Source organism: Seriola dumerili, unplaced genomic scaffold (genome assembly GCF_002260705.1).
Source record: "Seriola dumerili isolate Sdu_G_001 unplaced genomic scaffold, Sdu_1.0 BDQW01000381.1, whole genome shotgun sequence".
Taxonomy (NCBI): domain Eukaryota; kingdom Metazoa; phylum Chordata; class Actinopteri; order Carangiformes; family Carangidae; genus Seriola; species Seriola dumerili.
Window position 1 is genome coordinate 53847 of NW_019174636.1, and position 23961 is coordinate 77807.

The 23961-nt window shown below is 41.0% G+C and overlaps 1 protein-coding gene across 1 annotated transcript; it reads right to left on the reverse strand.

Annotated features, from left to right (window-relative positions):
• Positions 1-571: 571 nt before the first annotated feature.
• LOC111233211 (gamma-enolase) lies at positions 572-23513 on the reverse strand. The gene is made up of 13 exons (XM_022760976.1): positions 23485-23513; positions 12544-12629; positions 11513-11608; positions 10797-10855; positions 9067-9136; positions 7520-7653; positions 7285-7376; positions 7057-7187; positions 6677-6874; positions 6351-6552; positions 3652-3760; positions 3403-3461; positions 572-777 (listed from the first exon to the last, which is right to left on the reverse strand). The coding sequence occupies exons 2-13, from the start codon at positions 12626-12628 to the stop codon at positions 708-710; spliced, it is 1305 nt and encodes a 434-aa protein (XP_022616697.1). The 5' UTR covers position 12629; positions 23485-23513; the 3' UTR covers positions 572-707.
• Between the last annotated feature and the right edge of the window lie 448 nt (positions 23514-23961).

Consider the following 23961-nt stretch of genomic DNA (forward strand, 5'->3'; position numbering starts at 1 on the left):
TAAAGAGAGTTTGAAACTGAGAAACAGACACGACGAGAAGAAAAAGGAGACAAAAAGAGAGAGATAGGGTAGAAGGTCAGAAGTGGGTGGAGTGCAGGTACGTCAGTGTCCAGGTGAGTGTGTGACACCACTGAGTGTGTGAGTGTTCAGGTGTTTGTGTAGTTTTTGTTGTTTTCTTCACTCAGTCCCTGAAACGTCTGTTTTGTGTTTCTTTCTGCAAATGCATTGTTGTTGTTTTTTTTGGTGTTGAAAGTTTTATTCATTTTTTATTTTTCATTTTTATCTCTTTCAGTTGCGTGCTTCAGTCTACATGATTCTATAATATTTCTACTTTTGTATCCCTCTGTTTTTACAACAATAATCTTTATTTTTGCAGGTCTGTGCTCTGACTGTACATGAACTATTCCTTTAAAACTACAGTAACAGTGCATGTCTGGCTTATAAATTTTAATATTTTTTATAATATTCCCCTGCATGTGTGTGAGCGTGTGTTGCATCTTCGTACTCTGTGCATGTGTGTGTGCATACAGCATCACTTCCCCTACCTATACGTCCAGTGCATATTTTATTCTTTTTTTTTTTTTTTCATGTGATCGTTCTTTGTAAATGGCTCGATCCCTGTTTGTCATGTGTCAGTTTTTATGTCTCCGCGTGCACGTGTGTTTGGGTGTGGGTGTGTGTTTGAGTCATTCGTCTATCTGTCAGTTTCACAGGGCGCTGGGGTTCCTGAAGTTATGGCCTGCAAAGCGAGCCTGGTCTCCTAACTCCTCCTCAATCCTGCAGAGAAGAACAGACAAAAAGAAAGAGTGGAGGGAGATTCTAAATATCGAAATCAAAAGTCGCTCTACAACAGAGAAAAGTTCCTCATTTTAAGCTCTTTAGTGACAGATGGTTGGAGATCTCTGAGAAAGTGACAAATCAAAACTTCCTGACTTCACCCTGTCCGTGGCTCTCAGCTCCAGCCTCACTGGTTACTACTGAAGATGTAAAATTTAAAAAAAAAAACAGTTCACAAGTACATAGTTTCATTTTTGAAAAAGTCTCAGTAATTTCTGGTTCAGCATCTGGTGACTAATTTTTGTTCCTCAAACTGCAGGAAATCAGGCATTTATTGGGGACTATTTTCAATGGAGGATGAATCCACATTTGTTGCTCTACTTAGTATACAGGGTAGCAGGACAGTGTGTGTAGGACTGAGTCAGAATCATCAACTGTATATAAAGATGGACGTACTCTCTGTGACGTTTCTGAAGAGCGGTTTTGAAGCTCAGAGTGAGCTGCTCCACCGTTGCCATCTTGGCAGCACCTGACTCCACCTAAGGAATCCCAGCTAATCCAAAAATGAGCAAAGAGGTGGGGCATGTGTGGAGCCAAGACTTTGTGCATGCCGGTTTATAGCAAACATACGCTCACCCACCTGTCACTCAAAGCAGCCATGCCCTCAATTATGCAAAACTCTAAGCATGATTAAAAATTTAAACTGGGGAATTCACCTCCCGTACAGTTGTCATGAAGGAGGAAATGAGTTACAAAGGCCAAAACTGTCTTTGAACCAGGCTGTAAACATGTTTATTTCTTCGTTGGACATTTGGGGATTGAGCCTCAAGTGGTCATTAGAAGAACTGCAGTTTTTGGCACTTCCATGTTGGCTGCATTTTTCAGCCCCGCAGGTTGCTGTCTGGTCAGAATGAACAGTGTGTGTGTTCATGGTGATGGAGGAACATGTCACTCAATGCAACAGTGAATATAATATATAATCTATTTTCATTGCACAAGGAAATTTGCGTGCACCTCCTGAGAACGTTTCACACATTCATCCATCAATACACACACCTGTCCATGCAGGTGAGCGACAGCAAAGCATCCAAAAAGCAGAATTAAAGAAGTTTTAAAAGATTAAATGATGTACCTAAATGACGTGCAATTGCATCTATGAGATGTATAAATGCAAAGTGTGCAGATGTTATTGCACATTCACGATTATGTGGCTCATTGATGTGTTTCTACTAGTTTCTGGACAACAATGGAGCTCTATGGCTCAGAGGAATAAGACATGTCAGGCTGTGAGACACACACAATACTTTTAGGAGACAGTCAGTGATGGTTTGGGTCTTTTCATTTAAGCAAAATGCAGAATATGACCCTTCCTCAGGAATCGAGAACAAGAATAAAGCTTTTGTTTTCAGTCTTTCTCTGTACATCTTTTTGTTTGCACCTGTTGGTATGGCACTGAATTTGAATTTAGCACCACATTTCCAATAATTGTGTTTACATATCTGTTACTGTATAACAACTTCCTACAGTATAAATAGCTAATTTCCTTCTGGTGCGTGTGTGCACGCGTGTGTGTGTGCACATGCTTGACTGCAGAGATTAGCGTTTATCGTTGGTTAATGCTCCGTAAATCTCTCCACCCTCCACCTCTCCTGCGTCTTCTCAGCAGTCCGATGGGATTACAGCAGTTGAGCTGATCCCACCTCCTCCTCCTCCTCCTCCTCCTACTCCTCCTCCTCCTCCACCTCCACCTCCCCCTGCTGCTGACTGGCTCTTACGCATGGGGTGACACCAGCGCCGTTGTCGCCTGTCACGTCAATTAGCTCTCTGATGCTAAGCGCTAAGACAGGGCGGGCACCTGAGGAGCGTAGTTATAGCTCGGCTACTGCCGGATTGGGAGCCAGAAGAGGATCCAAGCAGTGATGAATGGCAAACAAAGTGAGAGTTAAATATTAAATCAGGCGGGATGGAGTACGCACTGTAACTTTAAAGCAATGCTAAAGATGTGATTTAATAATAGATCCAAAAGACTCCAATAGGAGTTACTATATGTAGGTTTGACAAGTTTTATCAAGTCTTGATCCTGGAAAGACAAAGTTTTTCTCTATTGTAAGTATTATTGTGACCTTCCACCTGGTGCATCGTCAAGGCAACTGGTTGCACCTGACAGATGGGAGTGGCCACGTGTATATAAGCCCTGCTGCCCCTGGGTTTTTCCAGACAACATCATCGTCCTGTAGCTTGTTGGTTCCCCTCTCATTGTATTTTCTTTGCTCAATAAGTTTAATTAGCAACAGTTAGCATGAAGTAATTAACATGTAAAGAAAAAAAAAATCTACATGAAGTGGTTGGAAAAGGAGTCTGTGCCCAATGATCACAAAATGTGGAGAGGGAAGCCACTTAAAATGGCCAAATTCTGAAAGATTTAGAAAACACTATTTCCAACAGAGCTTATTAAAGCCACCAGAGCAGACAGGAAACAACATAACTAGTATTTCTCACTTCATTAAACCCTCACTGACCTGCCAGTGGGTCCGTCATTACCAAACATCCCAATAAAGCTTGACTGAGCTGAAGAATTGAACTGATAAGTTTACATGTGTGTTTCAGAGGAAGAAAGAGACTGACCTCATGAGCTGGTTGTACTTGGCCAGTCTCTCAGATCTGCAGGGGGCGCCGGTCTTAATCTGCAAGAAAGAGAGAGAGACAGAGAGAGAGAGATACTGAACATACTGACCTTTTACACTGATCTTTTATTATGTTATGTGTGTGTGTGTGTGTGTGTGTGTGTGTGTGTGTGTGTGTGTGTGTGTGTGTGTGTGTGTGTGTGTTTGTTTGTTTGTTTGTTTGTGTGCGTGCGTGCATGTATGTGTGTACCTGTCCAGTGCACAGGCCCACCACCAGGTCAGCGATGAAGGTGTCCTCTGTCTCTCCTGAGCGATGGCTGACCATCACACCCCAACCATTCGCTTGAGCCAGTTTACACCTGAGCGACAGAGACAGAGAGGGGACAGATAAGACTTTATGGGTCCCTGGAATCAGGCATTACCATAGCTGAGCTAGAATGTGAAAGTATATACCTAGAATAAGACTAAAAATATGATAAAATATAGAATAAAATACAGAATATAATACAAAATAAAACACAAAGTGTGCAAGAAATGCAACAGTCATGCAGGAGGGTGGGAGGTGTTGTCCATAATGACAACCGTCCTTCTTTCTCACACCTCCCTTAATGACCAGAAAGCATCCCATGACATTACAAGGCAGTTTTATTTGTAAATTCTCTTTTCTGATGGGTAGACGCAAAAACAGAACATATTTTAAACAGGAAGCAACGCAATGGACATGTGACTGAAAACCTGCAAACATCTCCTGTCACAAGATCCACAACCAAGTCCCTCTGGCTCCCGGTCTGTCGAGTCCACTGTGAGATTTTTTGCCCCATTTCATTAACTTCATTTTCACAAGACTGTGGAGGGATGAGTTAAGGACATACGCAGATGCAGATTGTGAGTGAGTACAGATAGTAAAAACATCTCAAAAACAAGTTGTCAAGATGTTTCAGTAAAAAAAACTTACTAATGGTGGCAGGAGAAAAAGTCAAGGAATTATCAGGATTCATCATCTGGGGACCATGAATCTCTGCACCAAATAATCTATCTAATAGTTGTCGAGATATTTCATTCTAAAAAATATGGTGAAAATAAATTGACTTCACTACTTTGAAAGCAGCCTAGCAGTCCAACAGTATCATCAATACCCGAAGACTAGCATGTCTACTTATAGCACTAGCACAGACTGTAAATAAAGATGGGCGTGGCCTCGGTGACGTCACCCATAGGTTTCTGAGGAGCGGTTTTGAAGCTCCACCACTGCCATCTTGGCAGCGCCTGACTCCGCCTAACTCCCAGCTAATCCAAATATGAGCAAAGAGGTGGGGCGTGTGTGGAGCCGAGACTTTGGTGCATGCCAGTTTGTGGCAAGCATTCACTCGCCCACCTGTCGCTCAAAGCAGCCATGCTCTCAATTCTGCCTTAATAAAATGTAAACAGGTGAGTTATATAAACATTCAGTCATCATGAAGAAGGAAAGTAGCTATAGAGACCAAAACTGTTTTTTGTACCAGGTTGTAAACATGTTTATTTCTGCTGTGGGAGTCTGTGGGGATTGACTCACTGTTGGAGCCAGACTCTAGTGGTCATTTGAGGACCTGCAGCCCTGGAGGTCGCCACTTGAGTACAAGATGTAAAACTGTGTTTCACCTTCATTTTACCTCTGCTAACTGGATGACAGCATGTCTTATTATTATTTTATGTTTATTGCACAGGTTGATGAATCTGATTGTGACTTATGCTTAACTGCAGCTCATCTGACACATTACTCTGCTAACGACAGGAAAATGAGAATCGTGCGTTGATGCCTCGGGTCATATTCCAAACTCCTGCAGTCCTGTTGAGATACTAGAGGAATATATCAGATTAACGACGTAGGAAGCTTTTAATGTGACAGACACAATACATCACTTTTACTGTCATCAGCTCCATCATTTAATTTTTCTCACCCCCTCCTCCTTCTCCTCCTCCTCCTCCTCCCACCTCCTGCTATATTCCTGCTTCACTGTCATGACTGATAGCTTCATAACCCTGAGTGACGTTCTGTTACGTCTGAGACTGATGACACACACAGTCAGGACTGGAGTACCACTCTCTCCACAAAAATATCAACAAATAAAAGATCGGTCTCGGTCGGCTGAATCAATCCAATTGATTGACAGCTAATCTTCATACTAAAATCCCATCACTTCCTGTCCCTCATTTATCTTCTGTTAAGGTCTGTTTGTCACTCCACGTCTGTGACACAAGGTCAACACGGCTGACAGGTACCGAGTGATGTGACTGACAACATGCTGACTGCCTCTGTGTGTGTGTGTGTGTGTGTGTGTGTGTGTGTGTGTGTGTGTGTGTGTGTGTGTGTGTGTGTGTGTGAGTGAAGGCAGAGCAGCTGTGTCTCTCTGTATCTCCCTACAGGCCTCTGTGTCGTCTCAGCCAAGATGGACGACCTTCTTTGGCCAGTCCAAGGTCGCCGACCTGCCCTAGGCGGCCATATTGGTTTCTTTTTCTTACTGAGAAGAGATTAACAGTTTGTGGAACATGAGGCCCATGCTGCGTTCACGGCATGTTGGACTGATCATGATGAGTCGTGTCTGTAGCTTTCATTTATCATTACAGTAAAATATTGAATCTGTTTCTACATTAAGTGGTTTTATGTCGGTCCACACAAGAATTTGTTTTCTTGTGATTACTTTCTACAGCGTAAATGGTCCCAAGTATAATTGCTGAAGATGTGTTTTTAAATGTTTTTCAAATTTGTGTGTACTAATTTCTTTGCTTTGAGATATTTTCTCAACCCTAGACAAATAAAACCAAACCTACCCAAGGGAGAAAAGGTTTTTGATACCTTCACCTACAGTTTAACTGCTCTGACATCTGAGACCTGACAGCCACTTGTCCAGTCTCTGATCTCGAGCCTTCTCATCTAAAAATCTCGTTAACTGTTAAATAAAGCGGACGTACGCCTGTATGGCCTCGGTGACGGAGCCAATCTGGTTGACTTTGAGCAGCAGGCAGTTACAGGCTCGCTCCTCAGCAGCTTTCTCTATCCTCTTGGGATTGGTCACCGTCAGGTCGTCCCCGACAACCTGGATCCCAACCAGGGCTGTCAGACGGGACCAGGCCTCCCAGTCGTCCTGGTCAAACGGGTCCTCGATGGACACCACTGGGAACGGGGGAGGAAAGGAAAAATGTTTCATTATATTATCATCATTTTCAAGTCATTAAATGTCATGAATGATTTTTATGTCTCTGACTGAAGATTAACAAATCCAACAAAGATCATCCACCTGGGTAGTTGTTGACAAAGCCCTGGTAAATGTCAGCCAGCTCCTCTGCAGTGATGTGTCTCTCCGGATCTGGAGGGGATTTGAAGTCCAGGTCGTACTTGCCCTCGCGGTAAAACTCTGAGGCGGCCACATCCATCCCGACCACCACCTTGTCTGTGAAGCCGGCCTTCTCTATGGCTGTCTGCAGCAGCTCCAGAGCTGAGGAGGGAAGATGGACACACAAAGAAATGAAAGGTAAGAAATTGTTGAAATGTCAGATTTTTTTTGCCAATGTCTTCAAATCAAAGTTTTTCAACAACTTCATAACGATAACTCTCGTAATCAAAGAGCATTAGTGGTGATGTGTGACAGCGACAGTGGATTTTACATTGGAAACTCACCCTCGCTGTTCTCAAGGATGTTGGGAGCGAAGCCACCCTCGTCTCCCACATTGGTGGCATCCTGGCCGTATTTCTCCTGAATCACCCCCTTCAGCGTGTGGTACAGCTCCGACCCTATCCTCAACGCCTCCCTGAGGGACGGAGCGAGGAAGGGAAGAAGAGAGGATTGTATGTGATATAGAAAATATACAAAGTTCACGCAATAATTTGTAAAAATTTAATTTTTACTTGAAAGACTCGGCTCCAACAGGAAGAACCATGAACTCCTGCATGGCCAGTTTGTTTCCAGCATGAGATCCTCCATTTATCACATTAAAGGCCTGAAGAGGAGAGGAGAGGAGAGGAGAGGAGAGGAGAGGAGAGGAGAAGAGAGGAGAGGAGAGGAGTATTAGTATCAGTTAAAAAGGTGTAGAGACGTTTGCAGCTCTGTGTGTAGATGTTGTGCAGTGAGTTCGCGTCTTACAGGAACCGGAAGCACCAGCTCTGTGTTTCCAGCTAGGTCGGCTATGTGGCGGTACAGGGGGACATCTTTCTCTGCTGCACCAGCCTTGCAGATGGCGAGAGACACCCCCAGGATGGCGTTCGCCCCAAACTGAGCTGTTTGACACAACAAGAGACAGGAAGTGATTCATGTTAGCTTTTTTTATTTTTACTCGTCAGTCTGTATTTGTAAAATGTTGGACTGTTTGTATTATATTTCAATTCCAGTTTGATTTAACTTTCTGTATATCACGGTTTTGGACCTCCAGGTTTACGTCAGGTCCAGTTTTAGCATTTTAAAAGTCCCATATAGTATAAAGGTAGATTTCCATATGTCGTTTGATTATAAAGCAGGTCTAGGTTCTATATTAATACTGTGAAAGTATCAAAGCGCTCAGTCCACAGAGAAATGCACACAGCCTGTATTCAGACACTGAGCCTTAAAACAAGCCGTCAGGACTTCTGTAACTTTGTGATGTCATAAAAAGCAGTAACCTCCCTCAGCCACGCCCCAAGCCCCACCCACCTGGACCCATCCAACCTTGCAGGATTTGGTTTCTCTGAGTGTTTACCTATATTTTTATTCAATCACTCAGAAAACAGTGAGCCAATCAGAAGAGAGGCTCAGAGCCTCCTCTCTTCTGATTGGCCCACTGACCTGTTGTTACTAGAGCTCCAGTGTAAAATAAATTAGGTAAAATATAGGACCTTTAAACCTGTAATACACATTGTTGGAGTTGTTAAATCAGATCTTCAGATCTTCAGGTAATGTGTGATACTAATTTAAGTGTTGTTGGTTTTTCTCTTTTCTTTTTTTTTCTTTTGTATTTTTTAATTAGTTGGAAAGTAGTAGTGAAGGACAATAATCTTCCCCTACAAGTAAACTCTTAAGACTTGTTGCCATGGATATATGGTCAGCTAAATTAATGACAAGAATTTTTTTTTTTTGTTTGTATCATTAAATAATAAGTAAGGAATTTCCAAAGTAGTTGTTTGTTTACCTTTCACATTCATACCTCACATTATAAACTGAGATAAAACTTCAAGCTGTTTGTGTTTGTGTAAATCCTGATATAATTGTATTTATTTGTACATGGACTTTTCACAACACATTCAGTCTGACAGGCTTCCTGTTCTGGCTGAAATTAATTCCCAACACCATCACTTTCACGGCTGTTTACCTCCCTGCCTGAAACGATTAGCCAGCATGATTAAAATAAATGAACACTGCATTTATTTATTAAGGATGTGAGTTTGCTTTGATCCTGCCAAAACCTGTTTGGAACAGGGATCTATTTGCTCTGTCTTGTTGCGTCTGTATTTATGCCTCCTGTTGCTCTGCGCACCACTTTGTCACCACGGTGCCTTTGGTAAAAACATTTTGTCAAAGTGTGTGCGTGTGTTTGTGAATGTGTGTGTGTGTGTGTGTGTGTGTGTGTCTGCGGCGGGGAGGTTTCCAGCTGGCTGGTACACACTATGATGATGCAGAGTTAAGTCATCCCGACTCGCTCCCGTCTTGTTTTGACTCACACTTGTTTTCTGTGCCGTCCATCTCGATCATCATGTTGTCCAACTGCTCCTGCTCTACCACACTGATGCCCTGCACACACACAAACACAGACACACACTGTGAGACTACACACACACAACAGAGGCACATCTTTCATATTAAATTCACAAAATGTTATGACAGTATTTTTCCTAATATCCTAATTGTGTTTGTAAATTCATTCACTCAGTTTTTCCAGACACTTACTTGATTAAGTGTTGCTTCTGTTTTTGTTCTTTATGGAATTATGCTCAGATATGTTGTACTAACTTATGTGTGTATTATTATCACACATCATGTTCATGTTGTACGGATCTTTGCTCTAAGTATAGCGACTGTATGGATCCTTTAAAGCCAGAAATCATATATATGATACCACTCAAGGCTGCACAGGTAACTTAACCACCGGAAGTCACAGTTTTTCTCTTTTAGGCTGTAACTCATTGTAATGTTGCAGGTACATGTCATATAATGGTAATATGAGATAGGAGAGAGAACAAATGTTCTTTCTCATCTTAAAATCTGATTTGATGTTACTGTATTAAGTATTACAATACTTCTGTATTGTAGTAAAAATACAATCACAGACATCACTAATAAAACTAGTTTTCTGTACAAATGCAAATTTACAACAGTACCATAAAGTTAATATCCTATAACATGCAATCATGTGTGTCAAGCTCAATATGCATTTTCCATCTTTGTCAGAAAGAAGGTTTTGGTTTTAAAGGAAGAAAATATTTAAGTAAATGCTTTTTATTGCTGTGAGAGATCTGTTTTAAACCAACAGTTTTGTTGCTGGTTTAGTTTTCAGACTGTAGTTAAATGCTGCACCTTCCAGCCTGTTCTGAGACTCTTGAAATGCATCCTGGGAAAACAATCACTTCCACACAAAAGTTTACAAAAAGCAGGCTGAGTGTAACAGCAATCAGATTAGTCATTTCTTCTTGAACTACCTTAGTATTTAGCTTTATTATTTTAATATCATAAACTTTTCATTATGACTTTGACAGGCTTTTCAAATTTCTGGTTGTTTTGATCTTTTTGTTTGTTTGACAAGTGCTGTAAAGAATAATGACACCACAGGCGCACACACACACACACACACACACACACACACCAGTGTGCAGTACCGATCAGTCTCCCTGATCTGCTCTGATGCGATGTTCAGGAGCTCAGGCACTCGGCTGTTTTTTCCCGCCTGGCTGATCAACGAGATTAATTTCCCAGCATCTGCTACTGGAGCAAATTACCCATGCTGCACTGCTTCAGATGTCTGAACCATACTATTGTACACTTCCTCCTGAATCTACTCTTAATGTCAATCTGACCATAAACAGTAAAGGCACATGAATACAGCATCCCTGACATCACCCAAAGGTCTCTAGAAGGACATTTGGAAGTCTAGAGTTTCAGTTTAGTTACTAGAGCCTGAGTAAAAACATTGTGCAGCCTGGGTGGAGCTGAGCTGAGGACCAGGACATCAGATGAAAAACCTCTTAAAAAATGCAGATGTCCCCATGCATATCTTTCTTTTACCAACCTAACAACCTGTATCTACGACCTGAAAAAACCACCCAGTTCCCAAAAGTTGTTCCTTTGACAACAACAACTAAAAACCCAATTTGAGTCTCAGCCCTTTAACCGAGTCATTATAGCTTTAAATATGATTAATGACAAATTTACTGTGTGAATATTTTCAGTGACTTACAGAGGCTATAAGAGCTGGACCCAGAGTATCATTGATGTGTCCGACTGCCTTCAAAACACCTAAAAGAGGGAACAAATAAAAACCAAGTGAGTCAGAAAATCAACCAGAAGAGAAAAACAGAAATGAGGTTGTTCATGTTTGTTCATGTAAATCTGCTCTTTATCTAAAGCCAGCGTTCACAGATCCTTTTGATTAACACTGACTCTGGTAGGACCAATCCCACAAAGAATTAATACAAGCTCTGCAGCTTAAGGCAGGTTTTAGTCTTTTTTTAGCTTCATATTTTGGATTTTCAGATTCAGTCCCAAATGTTAAGCCATACACAGCAACTTACACCGGAAAGTAGGAAAACATGTTCCTGAAACCTTAATAAAGGTAAATTTATGTTTTCTCCTGAACTGGACAGTAAAAGTTCAACTGAAGTGAAATTTTCTTATTTTAACCAAAAGAAAACAATAAATATTTTGTTAGCATAAAGTATCCTTTAGCTATTAGCCATTCGAATGCTGTTGGAGAGTCATGGGAGTCACAGTTGTTCAATGCTGACACATTTTAAAGTTGCATGGGACTGACATGTTCAAGCTTTAGTAGATGTAAATGAAAACCTTCTAGCTAGTAGAGGGCTGAATCAGTAACAAATCCATTTAATGTAGCTTCACGTTTTTTTTTAAAGAATGCAAACACAACACATTCCCACAGCTGATTTGTCTTCATACCTTTGCCCTTGTAGCGGCTCTTGTCTCCATCTCGGAGCTCCAGAGCTTCATAGATACCTGTGGACGCCCCGCTCGGCACTGCAGCCCTGAACAGACCTGACGGACAGGCAAAGAGAGGGATAAAGTACATGTTTGAAGGAGAGATGACTTGTTTGGATTAAAGCTCAGCTCCATATCTTATATAGACAAAGATCTATATAAGATAAATCTTATATGCAAGATCTGGAAATCAAGCTAACGCAAGCCAGAGATTTGAAACAGTTGGTGCAGTACATTTTCTCACACAACTGGTATTAAAGGTTTTATTAGAGGTTTTATTTATATTTGGACCGGATTTGAACAGCATTTTAAAGGAGCTCTTTTTAAGTTTTGCTATTACAAAACTTACCAAGAAGAAATTTGCAATGAATGTAATTACTTCCAACCTGCTGAGCATGACAACAATGAAAGACTCCTCCCTCTGTCTTTAACATGTTTTTGTTACCTGTCTTGTGTAAAACTCACTAAGAAGATTGACTCCCACCCAGTGAGTTTGTATCTTCATCATTATTATTATATGACGGTTGTGGATCCGAGCTAATTTATTATTCTCTGCACCGATTTCATCCTCAACTGTAACTTCATTCATCATTTAGAGAAATCTTACTAGTTCTTGGTAAATAAAATCTTAAGGAAAACTGATTTCATCCATTTTAAAATCCATTTAACTGTTTTATTATCATACTTATTATTTCTTTTGATGTGGTTGAGGTTATGGAAGCATATTTATAGTGTTTACTGTCAGCAAGCAAGAAGAGTCTTAGCCCCAATCCTCCCTTAACTGAGAACTGATCAGTCTGGACAGAGGTCAAATGAAGGTCATTTGATGTCAGAAACAATCCACATTTACAGCAGAGATGCGGTTGTGTTGCGAAGCTTTCTTAACGCTTTTAGGCAAATTTCTGACATGATGAATCTTAGCAGACGTCCTTGTGGTGAAGACTGTGTTTATTTTCCCTTGGATATTTGCAGACAGGCTTGTCCACGGTCACCTTTCTCTGTGCGAAGGTCCACTTCCACGGTGGGGTTTCCCCGGGAGTCCAAGATCTCCCTGGCAACGATGCTGACGATCGACATCCTAAGAGACAGAGAGACACACAGAGGGAAAGCGGCTGTTATGTAACTGCTTCACAGGTGAACTCTGCTGGAGACATGGTTAATTTTTGAGAGCTGTATTGGTTATGTCAGCATCAGAGGGAATGAGAATAATAGAGGACTCATGGGTAAAAAGATGTTTCGACACTGCACCTATACAGAGAGCAACCTGTCAGAAGAGACGACATCACTGCAGATTCACTGTGAAAATCAAAGCTCACCACACAGGACTGGGTAACCTCACACACACACACACACACACACACACTGCAGTTACTGTTTCTGGAAGCAGGTTGCAGTAAAAGTCCTCAGCAACAGAGAGCAGTAAATTATGCATCAGTTTGCCACTGCTTTCATCCAGACTGGAAGCTGCCATTGGTCGTGATCTGGGGAAGCTGCATTGAACTGTTCTTTATTTTTTCTTCAAACCAACAATGAATTGATCGCACTAACAAGTTACTGTGTGTGTATCTAAGCTGATACAGTACATCTTATTCCTCTGAGCCACAGAGCTCCACTGTTGTCCAGAAGATATTAACAACACATCAGTGAGCCACACTGTTGCACTGGGTGACATGTTCCCACACACACACGCTGCAGTTTACTTTGACTCAGTCTCACACACACACACACACACACACACACACACACACACACACACACACACACACACAGCATCCTGCTGCCCCAAATACTCACTAGAGCACCAAATGTGGATTAATCGGCCGCTCAAGAGAGTCTCCAGCAAACGCACTATTTAGTCCTTTTTGATAAAAGCTACAGTGACTAGCTGCTTTAGGGGTCTGAAAATGAAACCATATATGTTTGAGACGCATTTAAAGATTTACGTCTAAAATGGAAACCAACATGCTCAACAAGCAGAGGGCCACAGACAGGGAGGCAAAGTCAGAAAGTATTGAGCGACAGATTTAATACATTATCGTAAGTCAAGTAATGGCACCTTTATCCTTAAAAGCAACAAGCGCTTGTTAGCTCAGATTAGGCAGCCAACACTAATCAAATGAAAGCTGCTTCTGTGTTTGAATGTAAAACAATGACGATTCTGCAGTTGAACTTTACTTTACTTTTTGCTTCTTCACACCTGAAATCCACAAGAAAACATTTTAACTTGCTGGCTGCCTCTCCCTGTGTCTTTACCATATGTATTTATTTCTAAAGCAACTTTCTTACACCAGAAACCAACAAAACTATCACAGACTCTCAAACATCCACCTGTGCTTCTCGTATCAGGTAAAACTTCCCACCTCACGCCTGCTGAGGTGGCACGGTGGTGTCAAGTCAGCTACACCTAACTATGCAAGACTGTCACTTTCTTTCCTTTCCAACAGCCCAACCGCTGAAACTGCTCTTGCCTGTGTTATGTCACAACCATCAGGGGATGTATTAAATTATGGCTGGATGAAACTATCAAAATGCTGTTTTTTTTTTTTATGACTGTGGTAAAAAAAAACGAAAAAAGGGCCAAGGATTGTTGCTACAAACTCAAACCAGTGACCTTTCAGTTACACGACAGTCTAAAAGCAGTTCTGTGCTTCAGACTGAGTGCTTGTCAGCTCGTCACACAGAAACCTCCCTCAACCTTTCCAAAGTCAGGACTAGGGGGGGTGGGGGTGGGGGTACACTGTCCAAGAACTTCTACGACTCTCTGAAAGTGACAATCACCTCCTCTTCTCGCAGCAACTGGCTGTAGTCGGCTTTTGAAGGGTTCTCTGAAGATGTGTACAACCAAGTGCAACGCCACGAATACCTGTGAGGAAAGCTTGTCCCAGAGTGTGGGTCATGATCCTCATTTGTGTGATTCATCTTGTCTCCCCACTCCTTATGACGGCCGTTTTTTTTCACCTCGCCTTTGACTGTACCCACTGTGAGACATATTGAAATGGACTGTGTATGAAATGCTTTATATATACACAAATTTACCTGCCCTTGCCAATGTTCTCTACATCACTATTTCCTCTATCAGGTATGGTTCATACCTTAGATATCAGCTGAAAACCCCCATTTGCAGTCCAGAATACATTTAAATATCGTATTTGAACAGGTCTTTCTTTATGTGGTGAGATACAGGTAGAGGTTCTGAGGGTGAATCTGATCCGTCTGACCCTGGTTCTGTTTTCACAGTCATTGTAGGTTCTTCTTTCTATCACTGCTGTTTACTGTTGCTGCTTCTTCTCTCCCAGGAGAGACCGATCGGAAAATCCTGCAGTGCTAATGCAGGAAAGATGTATCTCTGGGTGCCATTCAGCTCTTTGAAAAACAGCTCCATCACAAAGAGCATCCACCTAAGTGGGCCAGTGTATGGCAGCACCAATCTCGCACTGTTTTTTCTAAAAACAAAAACCACCCAGCAAGTAGGCCACCTTTATACAGTGCTGCAATGGCCCCAAGCTGCATCTCCATGTTTTTGCTTGAATCATTTTTTTGATCGTTGTTTATTCAGTTGCGTCATAAAAAAAAAAAAAAATGAGTACGATGAAAAAAAAACTGTTACTAAGTGGAGATTTATTCTTTGTTAAATTAAAACTAGTTGTACCACATAACAACATACATTTAATCTTGTTAGTAATTATTTGCAACTGCTAACTGTTGAGTAGCTAACTGAACCAAATGCCAAAAGGAGCGCTAATGCTAATATGGTCGACACACAGATCTGATTCTTCATCAAAATACTTTATGCTATGTAAACTGGTAATATTTTAAATTACATGTCACAATTAAAGAATTACTAAACGTTAAGCTAACAACATTAAACTCAGCAACTGTCAGTAACTTTAGCGTACAGTAATCAAATTCAATTTAACCTGCACAAATACTTAAATACTAAATCTGAAACATATATATTTGTCCACGTATGCATAACTAACAAAGTCATACCTACATTTACAGACTTACAGTTAAGATTAATTTGTCACATTAGCCTACAGCTTGTGATGCTGCTGTGACTTCATATGGTTGATTGCTACATCCTAAACAACCATTTTCACCGTAAAGTACATTCTCACATTCATTTCTACTGGACGACATGAAAGGAGTCATTTCTCTGTCATATCTCTCTCTTAACAACTGTATTAATTCTGTGCAAAGATGCATTCAAATTTCTGGATCACCGTGACATCATTAACTTTCACGAACATAAACTCCAAAACACCGGGAGACTCCATCCTCATTGTCATTTCACTATCATCCATATTAATCTACTCCATGGGTGTTTTCCCTCTTCCCCCCCGATTGATATTCCAGGCACGCAGCGCTGCAACAATATGTCAAAAGAAAAAGGCCTTTTATGCCGTCCTCGTCTCCGTACGGTATGAATACTTCATTGATCTGTGAGGAGCTAAATCTGGCTCGTTGCTAGCTTGCAGAAACCTGTCACTGCTCTTTCCATATAGGCCTACTAAGTCAGAGCAATGTGCAGTAAATTCAAAGAGGGTAGAGGGTGTGTTGACTGCTTTTACAGCGTATTCATCAATGCAGCACTGCACTGTGTTGACTAAAGAATGCACATGAATTTATAGAAACACAGTGTAAATAGGTGAATGGTTCAATTCCACTTAGGGTGTGAGTCCCTGCCAGCTCACACCACCTCCATCACTATCACTGAGTGGTGAAACAAACTAATAGGTGTCTGCAGTGTCTGTTTGTTGAATGGTCATGGTTTTTCTCATGGACACAGTATACGACTCACTCTCCACTGCTCTGGTCCTGCTTGGTAACAGAGGCATTCTGGGATGGAAGCTCCTCAGTGTCAGTTTATAGCTTATCATGGAAGTGACTATAGGGATGCTTCTGGCCCCATGTTTAAACATCCCACTGTGATCACTGCTTCTGATTATTATCTCAATTAATTGATTATGTCAGAACATATCACATCACAACTTCCTAGAGCCCAAGGTGTCGTCCGGAAGTATCTTGTTTTGTCCGTCCAACAAACCCAAATATATTCCATCTACTATCAGACAAATATTTATATCTGTTATGTAACGCCATTAGTTTTTGCTGGTCCTGGTTTTTTTTTTTTTGTGAAACTTCCAGTTTGTACAAAACTTTAAAACATAAAAGACAAACTTGTCAAAACGATACCGATTGTTGTCTCTACAAAGAAACAGAAATATCTAGATCACTGTCTCTTCTTCTGTGTCTTCTTCTGTGACTTTATAGGCCGTTCCTCGTCGCTTTCACTTCTACTCAGGCTTCTGAATTTATGTCTGAGCTGAGAGGATGAGGTGACTTAAAGTTATAATGTTCGTTAATTTCACATTGGCTACCATTTGCTCAAAGTAGGTGTACCTTTTTATCAGAACAAATTACGAATATCATATCGTGTTCTTTTTATGTCTTTAAACCCATTCAAATCCTTATTGAGTCAATCTACAGTGTACAGTCGTATATAAATAAATATAGATACATATCTATATTTATATATATGTGTGTGTGTGTGTACATATACATATCACTTGTAGTACTCTTGTGTAAGATCTTTTCCTTATATAATCTCTTTTTTCTTTTCTTTCTGTGTCTTTCTGTCCTGTAACCTGACTACCAACACAGATACATGCATATTTATGTTTATGGATATTTATGGATATTAAAACAGTTTTCATGTGATCTGAAACTAATGATATTCTCGTTGGGCTTTGTAGCTTTTTTAAATTTCTCTTTCTCTGCATAATATTTGTTCCTTTGTTGTCTCGTCGCCTCTGTGATTTCCCCCTGGTGTTGATCTGACTCTCAGCCTGAAAGCAAACACACACACTGTTTTATGTGAAACCTTCCTGAAGCCACATTTCTTTCTTTTAATAGTCTCCCTGTCACCTTTCTTCTCCTCCGCTGGGACATAAATTCCCCCGTGTGTTCCTTTTAACCTGCTGGAAAATCACATTACTCCATCTGTCTCTGCTCCTGTCCTCTCAGCACTCCTCTATCATACGGTACACGATCTTTCTGAGCGACTCAGGGATATTTTCCCTCCATTGTCACAGCGGCCTTGTCTTCCGTCGATTACAACACTGACGACCTGCGAATTTGTGCTTATTCAGTTCTTGTACTCGTTGTAAGTCACAGGGGATGAAAGCGTCAGCAAAATGTGTAAAATGTATAAATGGTGCTCAGCATAAGAAGGAGCAGATAAGGTGCGTGAGTCGCCTCCAGGATGCTGGAACATCCACACACTCAAGAGTAAAGGGGATTGATGCGTGGGTGATTTTCTCTCCTGGCCTCTATTAATTTTTGTTTGTTTTTTTATTCTCTCTCTCTCTCTTTCTCTCTGTCTCTCTCTCTCTTTTGATGCTGTTTTGAAGCCCCACCCTGCAGTACTGCAGTTTTTCCAAACAGTATCTCCTGAGGGTGGAGCAGCAGCAGTACAGCGGGAGCATATTAGAAATTCTGCTATTTCTGCTCTTTTTCTTCTTTCCGATCACATCCTCCAAGCATCAAAGCAGCACGCTGATACATATTCATTAATATTTCTGCACCAATGAAACTTTAGACAGCATGCACAAATCTCTCTGAATGCCACCTGGACCTGAAGTTTACTGTCATGCTTGTGGCTCTGTGAGGCTGGACTCAGTGCTAGTGCACTGAGCTAAATGCTAACATCAGCATGCTAACATGCTCGCAAATATAATGCTAACATGTCGATTTTTTGCCAATAATATTTACTACTGTCACCGTCTTAGTTGAGTGTGGTAGCATGCTAACTTTCGCACCGAAGAAAGTACTAATGAGACCGGTGGGAATGTCGTTAGTTTTGCAGATATTTGGCCATAAACCAAAGAACTAGACAAACTAAAGTAGCATTTAAATCGATTAGAAATGTCCAGTAAAGAGTTGAATCATCTGTTCAGCTGCGAGAGTGTGATCCTTTCCCTAAGTTTTCGAAAAAACCAACAATCCAACATTCACACCCACCTAACTCTTTGGTTATTGGTCAGCTGTGTGGGCGTGAGCAACTTGTTTCTCTGGTTCTCTTTATTCATTCTTTACACAGTTATTTCTGTCACTTTCCATGTGAACAGCTGACTACAACACTATGAGTATCCTCCCATACAGAAATGTAATATATGACATATATGCCCCTACATCAAGAGCGATGTAGCCGTATATGTTAACTGTGAGGGGATATATTATTATCATATATATATATACATCCTCTGGATATATTAAGACACAATTTTTTAACATACATGAAACACCCACATAAAGGGTCATATTTGTATGTGTGTATATCTACAGTATATGATGAATTTTTATATGGTATAACATGTTGCAGCCATATATGTTAGTGATATATATATTTAATTTATATGCAAATTTCTTAAAACAACATCCATATAAAAATCTATACTGTTCCAATTTCTTATAGGTTTCATATATAATTTGTTTTTATTTTATATGTTTTATATTTCATATATATACATGTATATATATATATATATATATATATACATATAATTATTATTATTATTACATTATATATTGGTTCCTGGAGAGACAGTCTGACTATATGCTCTGTTATCTTCTTATTTAATCAATATCACATCTTCCCCTGTCTACAACAACCGGCTCAATACAAGCATAATACAACACTTATGGTTCCTGTAATCCTGTAGAAACCTCGACACCTTTGATAAGCGATGGCTCAGTTTACAAATCTGTATAATTATTTCTTAAAAACATCATAACACTCATTTAGTTCACCTTTAGGTCTTTCTGGCCTAAATGAAGGGAAACTGGTTGCGGTTTGAGGAAACAGTCATACGTCCTTTTCTTTATCTCATAAAATGGTAACGTAACCTTATTCCAAACACAGGTGGTGGCTCATTGTGCCACTGAAAAAAAAATTGAATTATCTTGTCATGTTTGAAAAGATTTTCTCGAAACTTTCATGATCTTGTAGATATATCAGAAACATCAGATTGACACTAAGGTGACTGATTTTAGTAAAAGCCTTTAACATTTACAGATAAAATAATGAAACAGGCTTGTGATTTAAAATACTTTGAAGCCTCAACATTTTGTGCCATTTCATGCAGTGGAGCAGTAGAACCTTATTTATTTCCATTTTAATAATAAGCTATTTGAATCCTTATCAAATGAAACTTATGTATTCATGACACAGTGTTTCTCAATATTATCTCATCTCATATCCATAAACACATGTTCTTCCTTCCCAATCTGTCTCTATAACTCTCTCATCTCCATCCCTCTATGTCTCTCTCACCTCTCTCTTTCTCCCTCTATGTCTGTGTCTCTCGCCCGGCGCTGTTTGTGCACGTTGCCGTGTGTGTGTTACGTAAGCTCTACAGCAGCAGCGGCAGCAGCAGCAGCAGAGAGAGGGAGGACACCCATGAACGCACCACACCACACCTACCAGAGACTGCAGTGCTCAGCAGAAAATACACCAGCACTGAAAACACACACACACACACACACACACACATATGAGTGGGCGAGTCAGGCAGAGAACGAATGAGGGAGAGAGAGAGAGAGAGAGAGAGAGAGGGATGACGGCACGCAAGGAAAAGGAACAGGGAGAACAACATGTATATCATCCACAGTGTATCATCTAGCTGGGTTAGAGAGGGAGGATGGAGGGATGAAGAGGGAAAGAAATGAACATACAGTAAAGAAAGAAAGAAAGAAAAGATAGGGGGGAGCAGAGGGAAATTTGGATATATATATTAGGATGGATATTGGCTCTGATCTCCTTGTTTGTTTCTAATCAATTCGGTTTTGAGTCTTTAAGATTAAAGGGAGAGTCCACCAGTGTTTCACATCAAGACCAGTTCACCCATCATGAGGAGACTTTCTCCTCAGACTGGGACAGTTGTATAATGTATAAAGCTTTCCGTGTCTCTGAAGGGAGCTCTCCGAAGAAGCTTGGAGACTTTATAGCAGAGAGCCTCACAAACTGGGACATTGAGTTTGAAAGGTGTGGCTATTTACCATGGGTCATTTACTGTATATGGCCATTTATGCAGCAAGTTGCATTGTGGGAAATGTAGGACCCTATGTGTGGCGCTTAACCTGAGTGAACGCCAGAATATCTCGGCCTTTTGACCGTTCTGTCGTTTGCTAATCCTTCTTTTATCAAAGTGCAAAAGTGGAATCAGATAAACACATAAAGCATATGTGAAAGCAACTCTGAGAGTTTGTTGATTTAGATTTGACTTTGATTTATTTACAAATATGCAAAAATGTCTAATTGACATGTACATAGACAACAGAGAATGTAATGGAGAGGTGCAATAAACCTGGATCAGGACACTGTTCTGAGAACTTGCATTTCTTCAAGCAAGAACCTTGTTTTCTGTGGAATGTAAACTTGATTAAAGGCGCATTTCACAATAAAGTTATTGAAGCGTGAGCAGTCACTGGTTTGACAAGTGTTTCTTTCTTTTTTTTTTGTGATATCATCAACGTTCCTCAAAATGTTTTAGCACTTTTGTACAAAACACAAAGTCATAGTTGCTAAATTCATCCAAAACTGACCCAGGATCCTAGAGTGAACTGATATTTAAGTGTTTAAGTTTAAATGTTGCCCCAACAAAGTGTCATCTTTCACTTCCACTAGCAGTTAGTGGTTCACACCACAGACCAATTATAAGCCATTATTAATAACAGTTTTGGATTGCGATTGGTTGGTCGCAGATGCACAATATGAATTGGACTTTTATTTCTGTAAGCCTGGACATCTATAATTCTTCCACCTCAGAGCTTTGATGGTAAAAAATAAAAGTGGACCATTTATGACAAGTAACCACAGTCTAATTTAATGGAGAAAAGTCAACGATGCAAAGATTAATTCTGGGATTATAAGAGTCAGTATTGTATTATTCAATTAATAAGAAATTCTTTTTTTGTACCCAGTCCAAGTAAATGTTTGAAAGGGAAGAGAGAGTTAGAGAAAGACCAGGAGGAAAGAGAGAGAGAGAGAGAGAGAGAGAGAGGAGAGCTGTGGAGGATGAAATGGGGAGTGGAAACGAGGCAGGGCGAGAGAGATAGCGAGATAAAGAGAGGAGGAGAGAGAGAGAGATAAATAATTAAATGACCTTGTTTGGCTGAAGAAGAGAGAAGTGGAGGGATGAAGAGAGGGAGGAGGAAGAGGAGGAAGAGGGGGAACAGAAGGCTGATCATCGCACGCAGTCACACTCATACACACACACACACACACACACACACAGAAGTGGAGCAGTCTTACACATACATGATGCTAATAATGTGTCCACAGTTACACACACACACATATAGCTTCAACTCGCAAATTATCACAAGTACTGTCACACACACACACACACACACACACACACACACACACACACTTCATCCACCCACACATCACATTTATGTGTCTGCTGTGTAACACACTCACACATTTGATAGACCGGGGACTTGACCATAATTGAGCGTGGGATCACACACACAATTTTCTGCTGCCAAAACACACACACACAAACACACACTTTACAGCCAATTTTTTCCCATTTGAAGAAAGTGAATGAAGCAAAATCACACATACACACACATATATATGTGTATATTTTTTACGCCTACCATATTAAAGGAAATTAACTATCTAACACACACACACTTCATATCAGGACTTGATCATAACCAAAACACATAAACAAGCATGACTACACAAACATAAACATAAACATGCAAACACACACACATGCACGCACACGCACACAAACACAAACATACATTTGACAGCCGTTTTCCAAGAAATCAGAGAAAAAAAAGGACACAAAAAACACACAAACACTAAAAAATGAAGCACGTACCTCTCTGACACACACACACACACACATGCACACACATATATCCCAGTGCTACCCATATACACACATTCCTGTCTCTGTCATATTGAAAAACATACACCATCTAACACACACACACACACACACACACACATATGATAGACCAAGGACTCGATTATAATTGACTGCAGGATCCCCTCACACACACACACGGACTCGAACATAAGTCACTGCATGATCCACTCACACACACTCACATAATATTCCTGACACACAGAAACAAGATACACACACACACATATTCCTGTTTCTTCCATATTAAAACACATCAGCCATCTAACACACACACAAGGAGACGACCACTGTCGACTTCACAATCCCTCACACACACCATATTTCTGCAGACAAAACACACCCGACCACACACACACACACGCGCACACACACACACACACACACACGTTCCCGTGCCTGCCATATTAAAAGACATTCACCATCTAACACACACACACACTTGACTGCAGGATCCACTCGAACACACATATAATGTAACTGCTGCCAAAACATGCACTCATATCTTCATCTTCCTCCTTTCACACACACACAAACACATTCACACACATACATTTGACAGCCGTGAAGCAAAATTGCATTCATGCACGCACAGCGGCACCTAAAACTGACACACATATATGCACACACACATATGTTTTCCTGTTTGTTTTCACACACAAACACACACACTCCTGACAGCCATTTTCAGAGGTGTCAGAGAAAATGCATGCATCAAAATCACACACACACACACACCACACACACACACACACACACACACACAGGTACAATCACACCTAAAACTGAAGAATTTCTGTCTCACACACACACACACACACACACACACACACACACACACAAGCAGCATCCTCCTGCATCCTCTCTGCACTGAGCAGCAGCCGATCAATACGAGATCAAAGGAGAGAGAAAAAAACAATGGATGGAAAAACACAAAACCTCTTGTGCAGATGAAAAGAGGAAGAGAGGGTTTCCTGCCTTTACCTGCCGCCTGCGTGTGTGCGCTCTGCCTTTCACGGCCACCGAGAGAATACTGGAGAGCCAGAGCGAGAGAGAGGGAGAGGAAAACAGGAGGGGGGGGGGGGGGGGGGGGGGGGTGGTGAGATGTGTGACAGAGGGGGGAGGGGAGATGACTCAGAGGGAGATGGAGAGAGGAAGAGGAGGAGAAGAGGAGGGTTAATTAAAAAGGAGGAGATGGACGGAGGGTGGGATGAAGGGATAAGGATGGGGTGCAGAGGTAAAAATAGACAGAGGGGAGGACGGGTTCTCTCCCTCTGTGTCTCCCTGTCTTTCTCTGGTGCTGCAGTGGGGTTCAGTCGATGTATATACAGTTACATAATCCATCCTACTCCAACACACTCAGACATGATGATGTCTAGGTGTGTGTGTGTGTGTGTGTGTGTGTGTGTGTGATCTGAAAACAAAGCAGCAGCAGAAACCTCTTTGAAAGCAGTAAAGGTG

What these genes read in the sequence shown, in the direction of transcription:
- LOC111233211 (XM_022760976.1), bottom strand. Translation starts at nt 12,628, where the DNA reads ATGTCGATCGTCAGCATCGTTGCCAGGGAGATCTTGGACTCCCGGGGA. An exon ending in GGACCTTCGCACAGAGAAAG is followed by an intron (nt 11,609 to 12,543) that starts GTGACCGTGGAC and finishes CCTGTCCGTCAG; the next exon opens with GTCTGTTCAGGGCTGCAGTG. An exon ending in AGCTGGTGCTTCCGGTTCCT is followed by an intron (nt 7,377 to 7,519) that starts GTAAGACGCGAA and finishes TCTCCTCTTCAG; the next exon opens with GCCTTTAATGTGATAAATGG.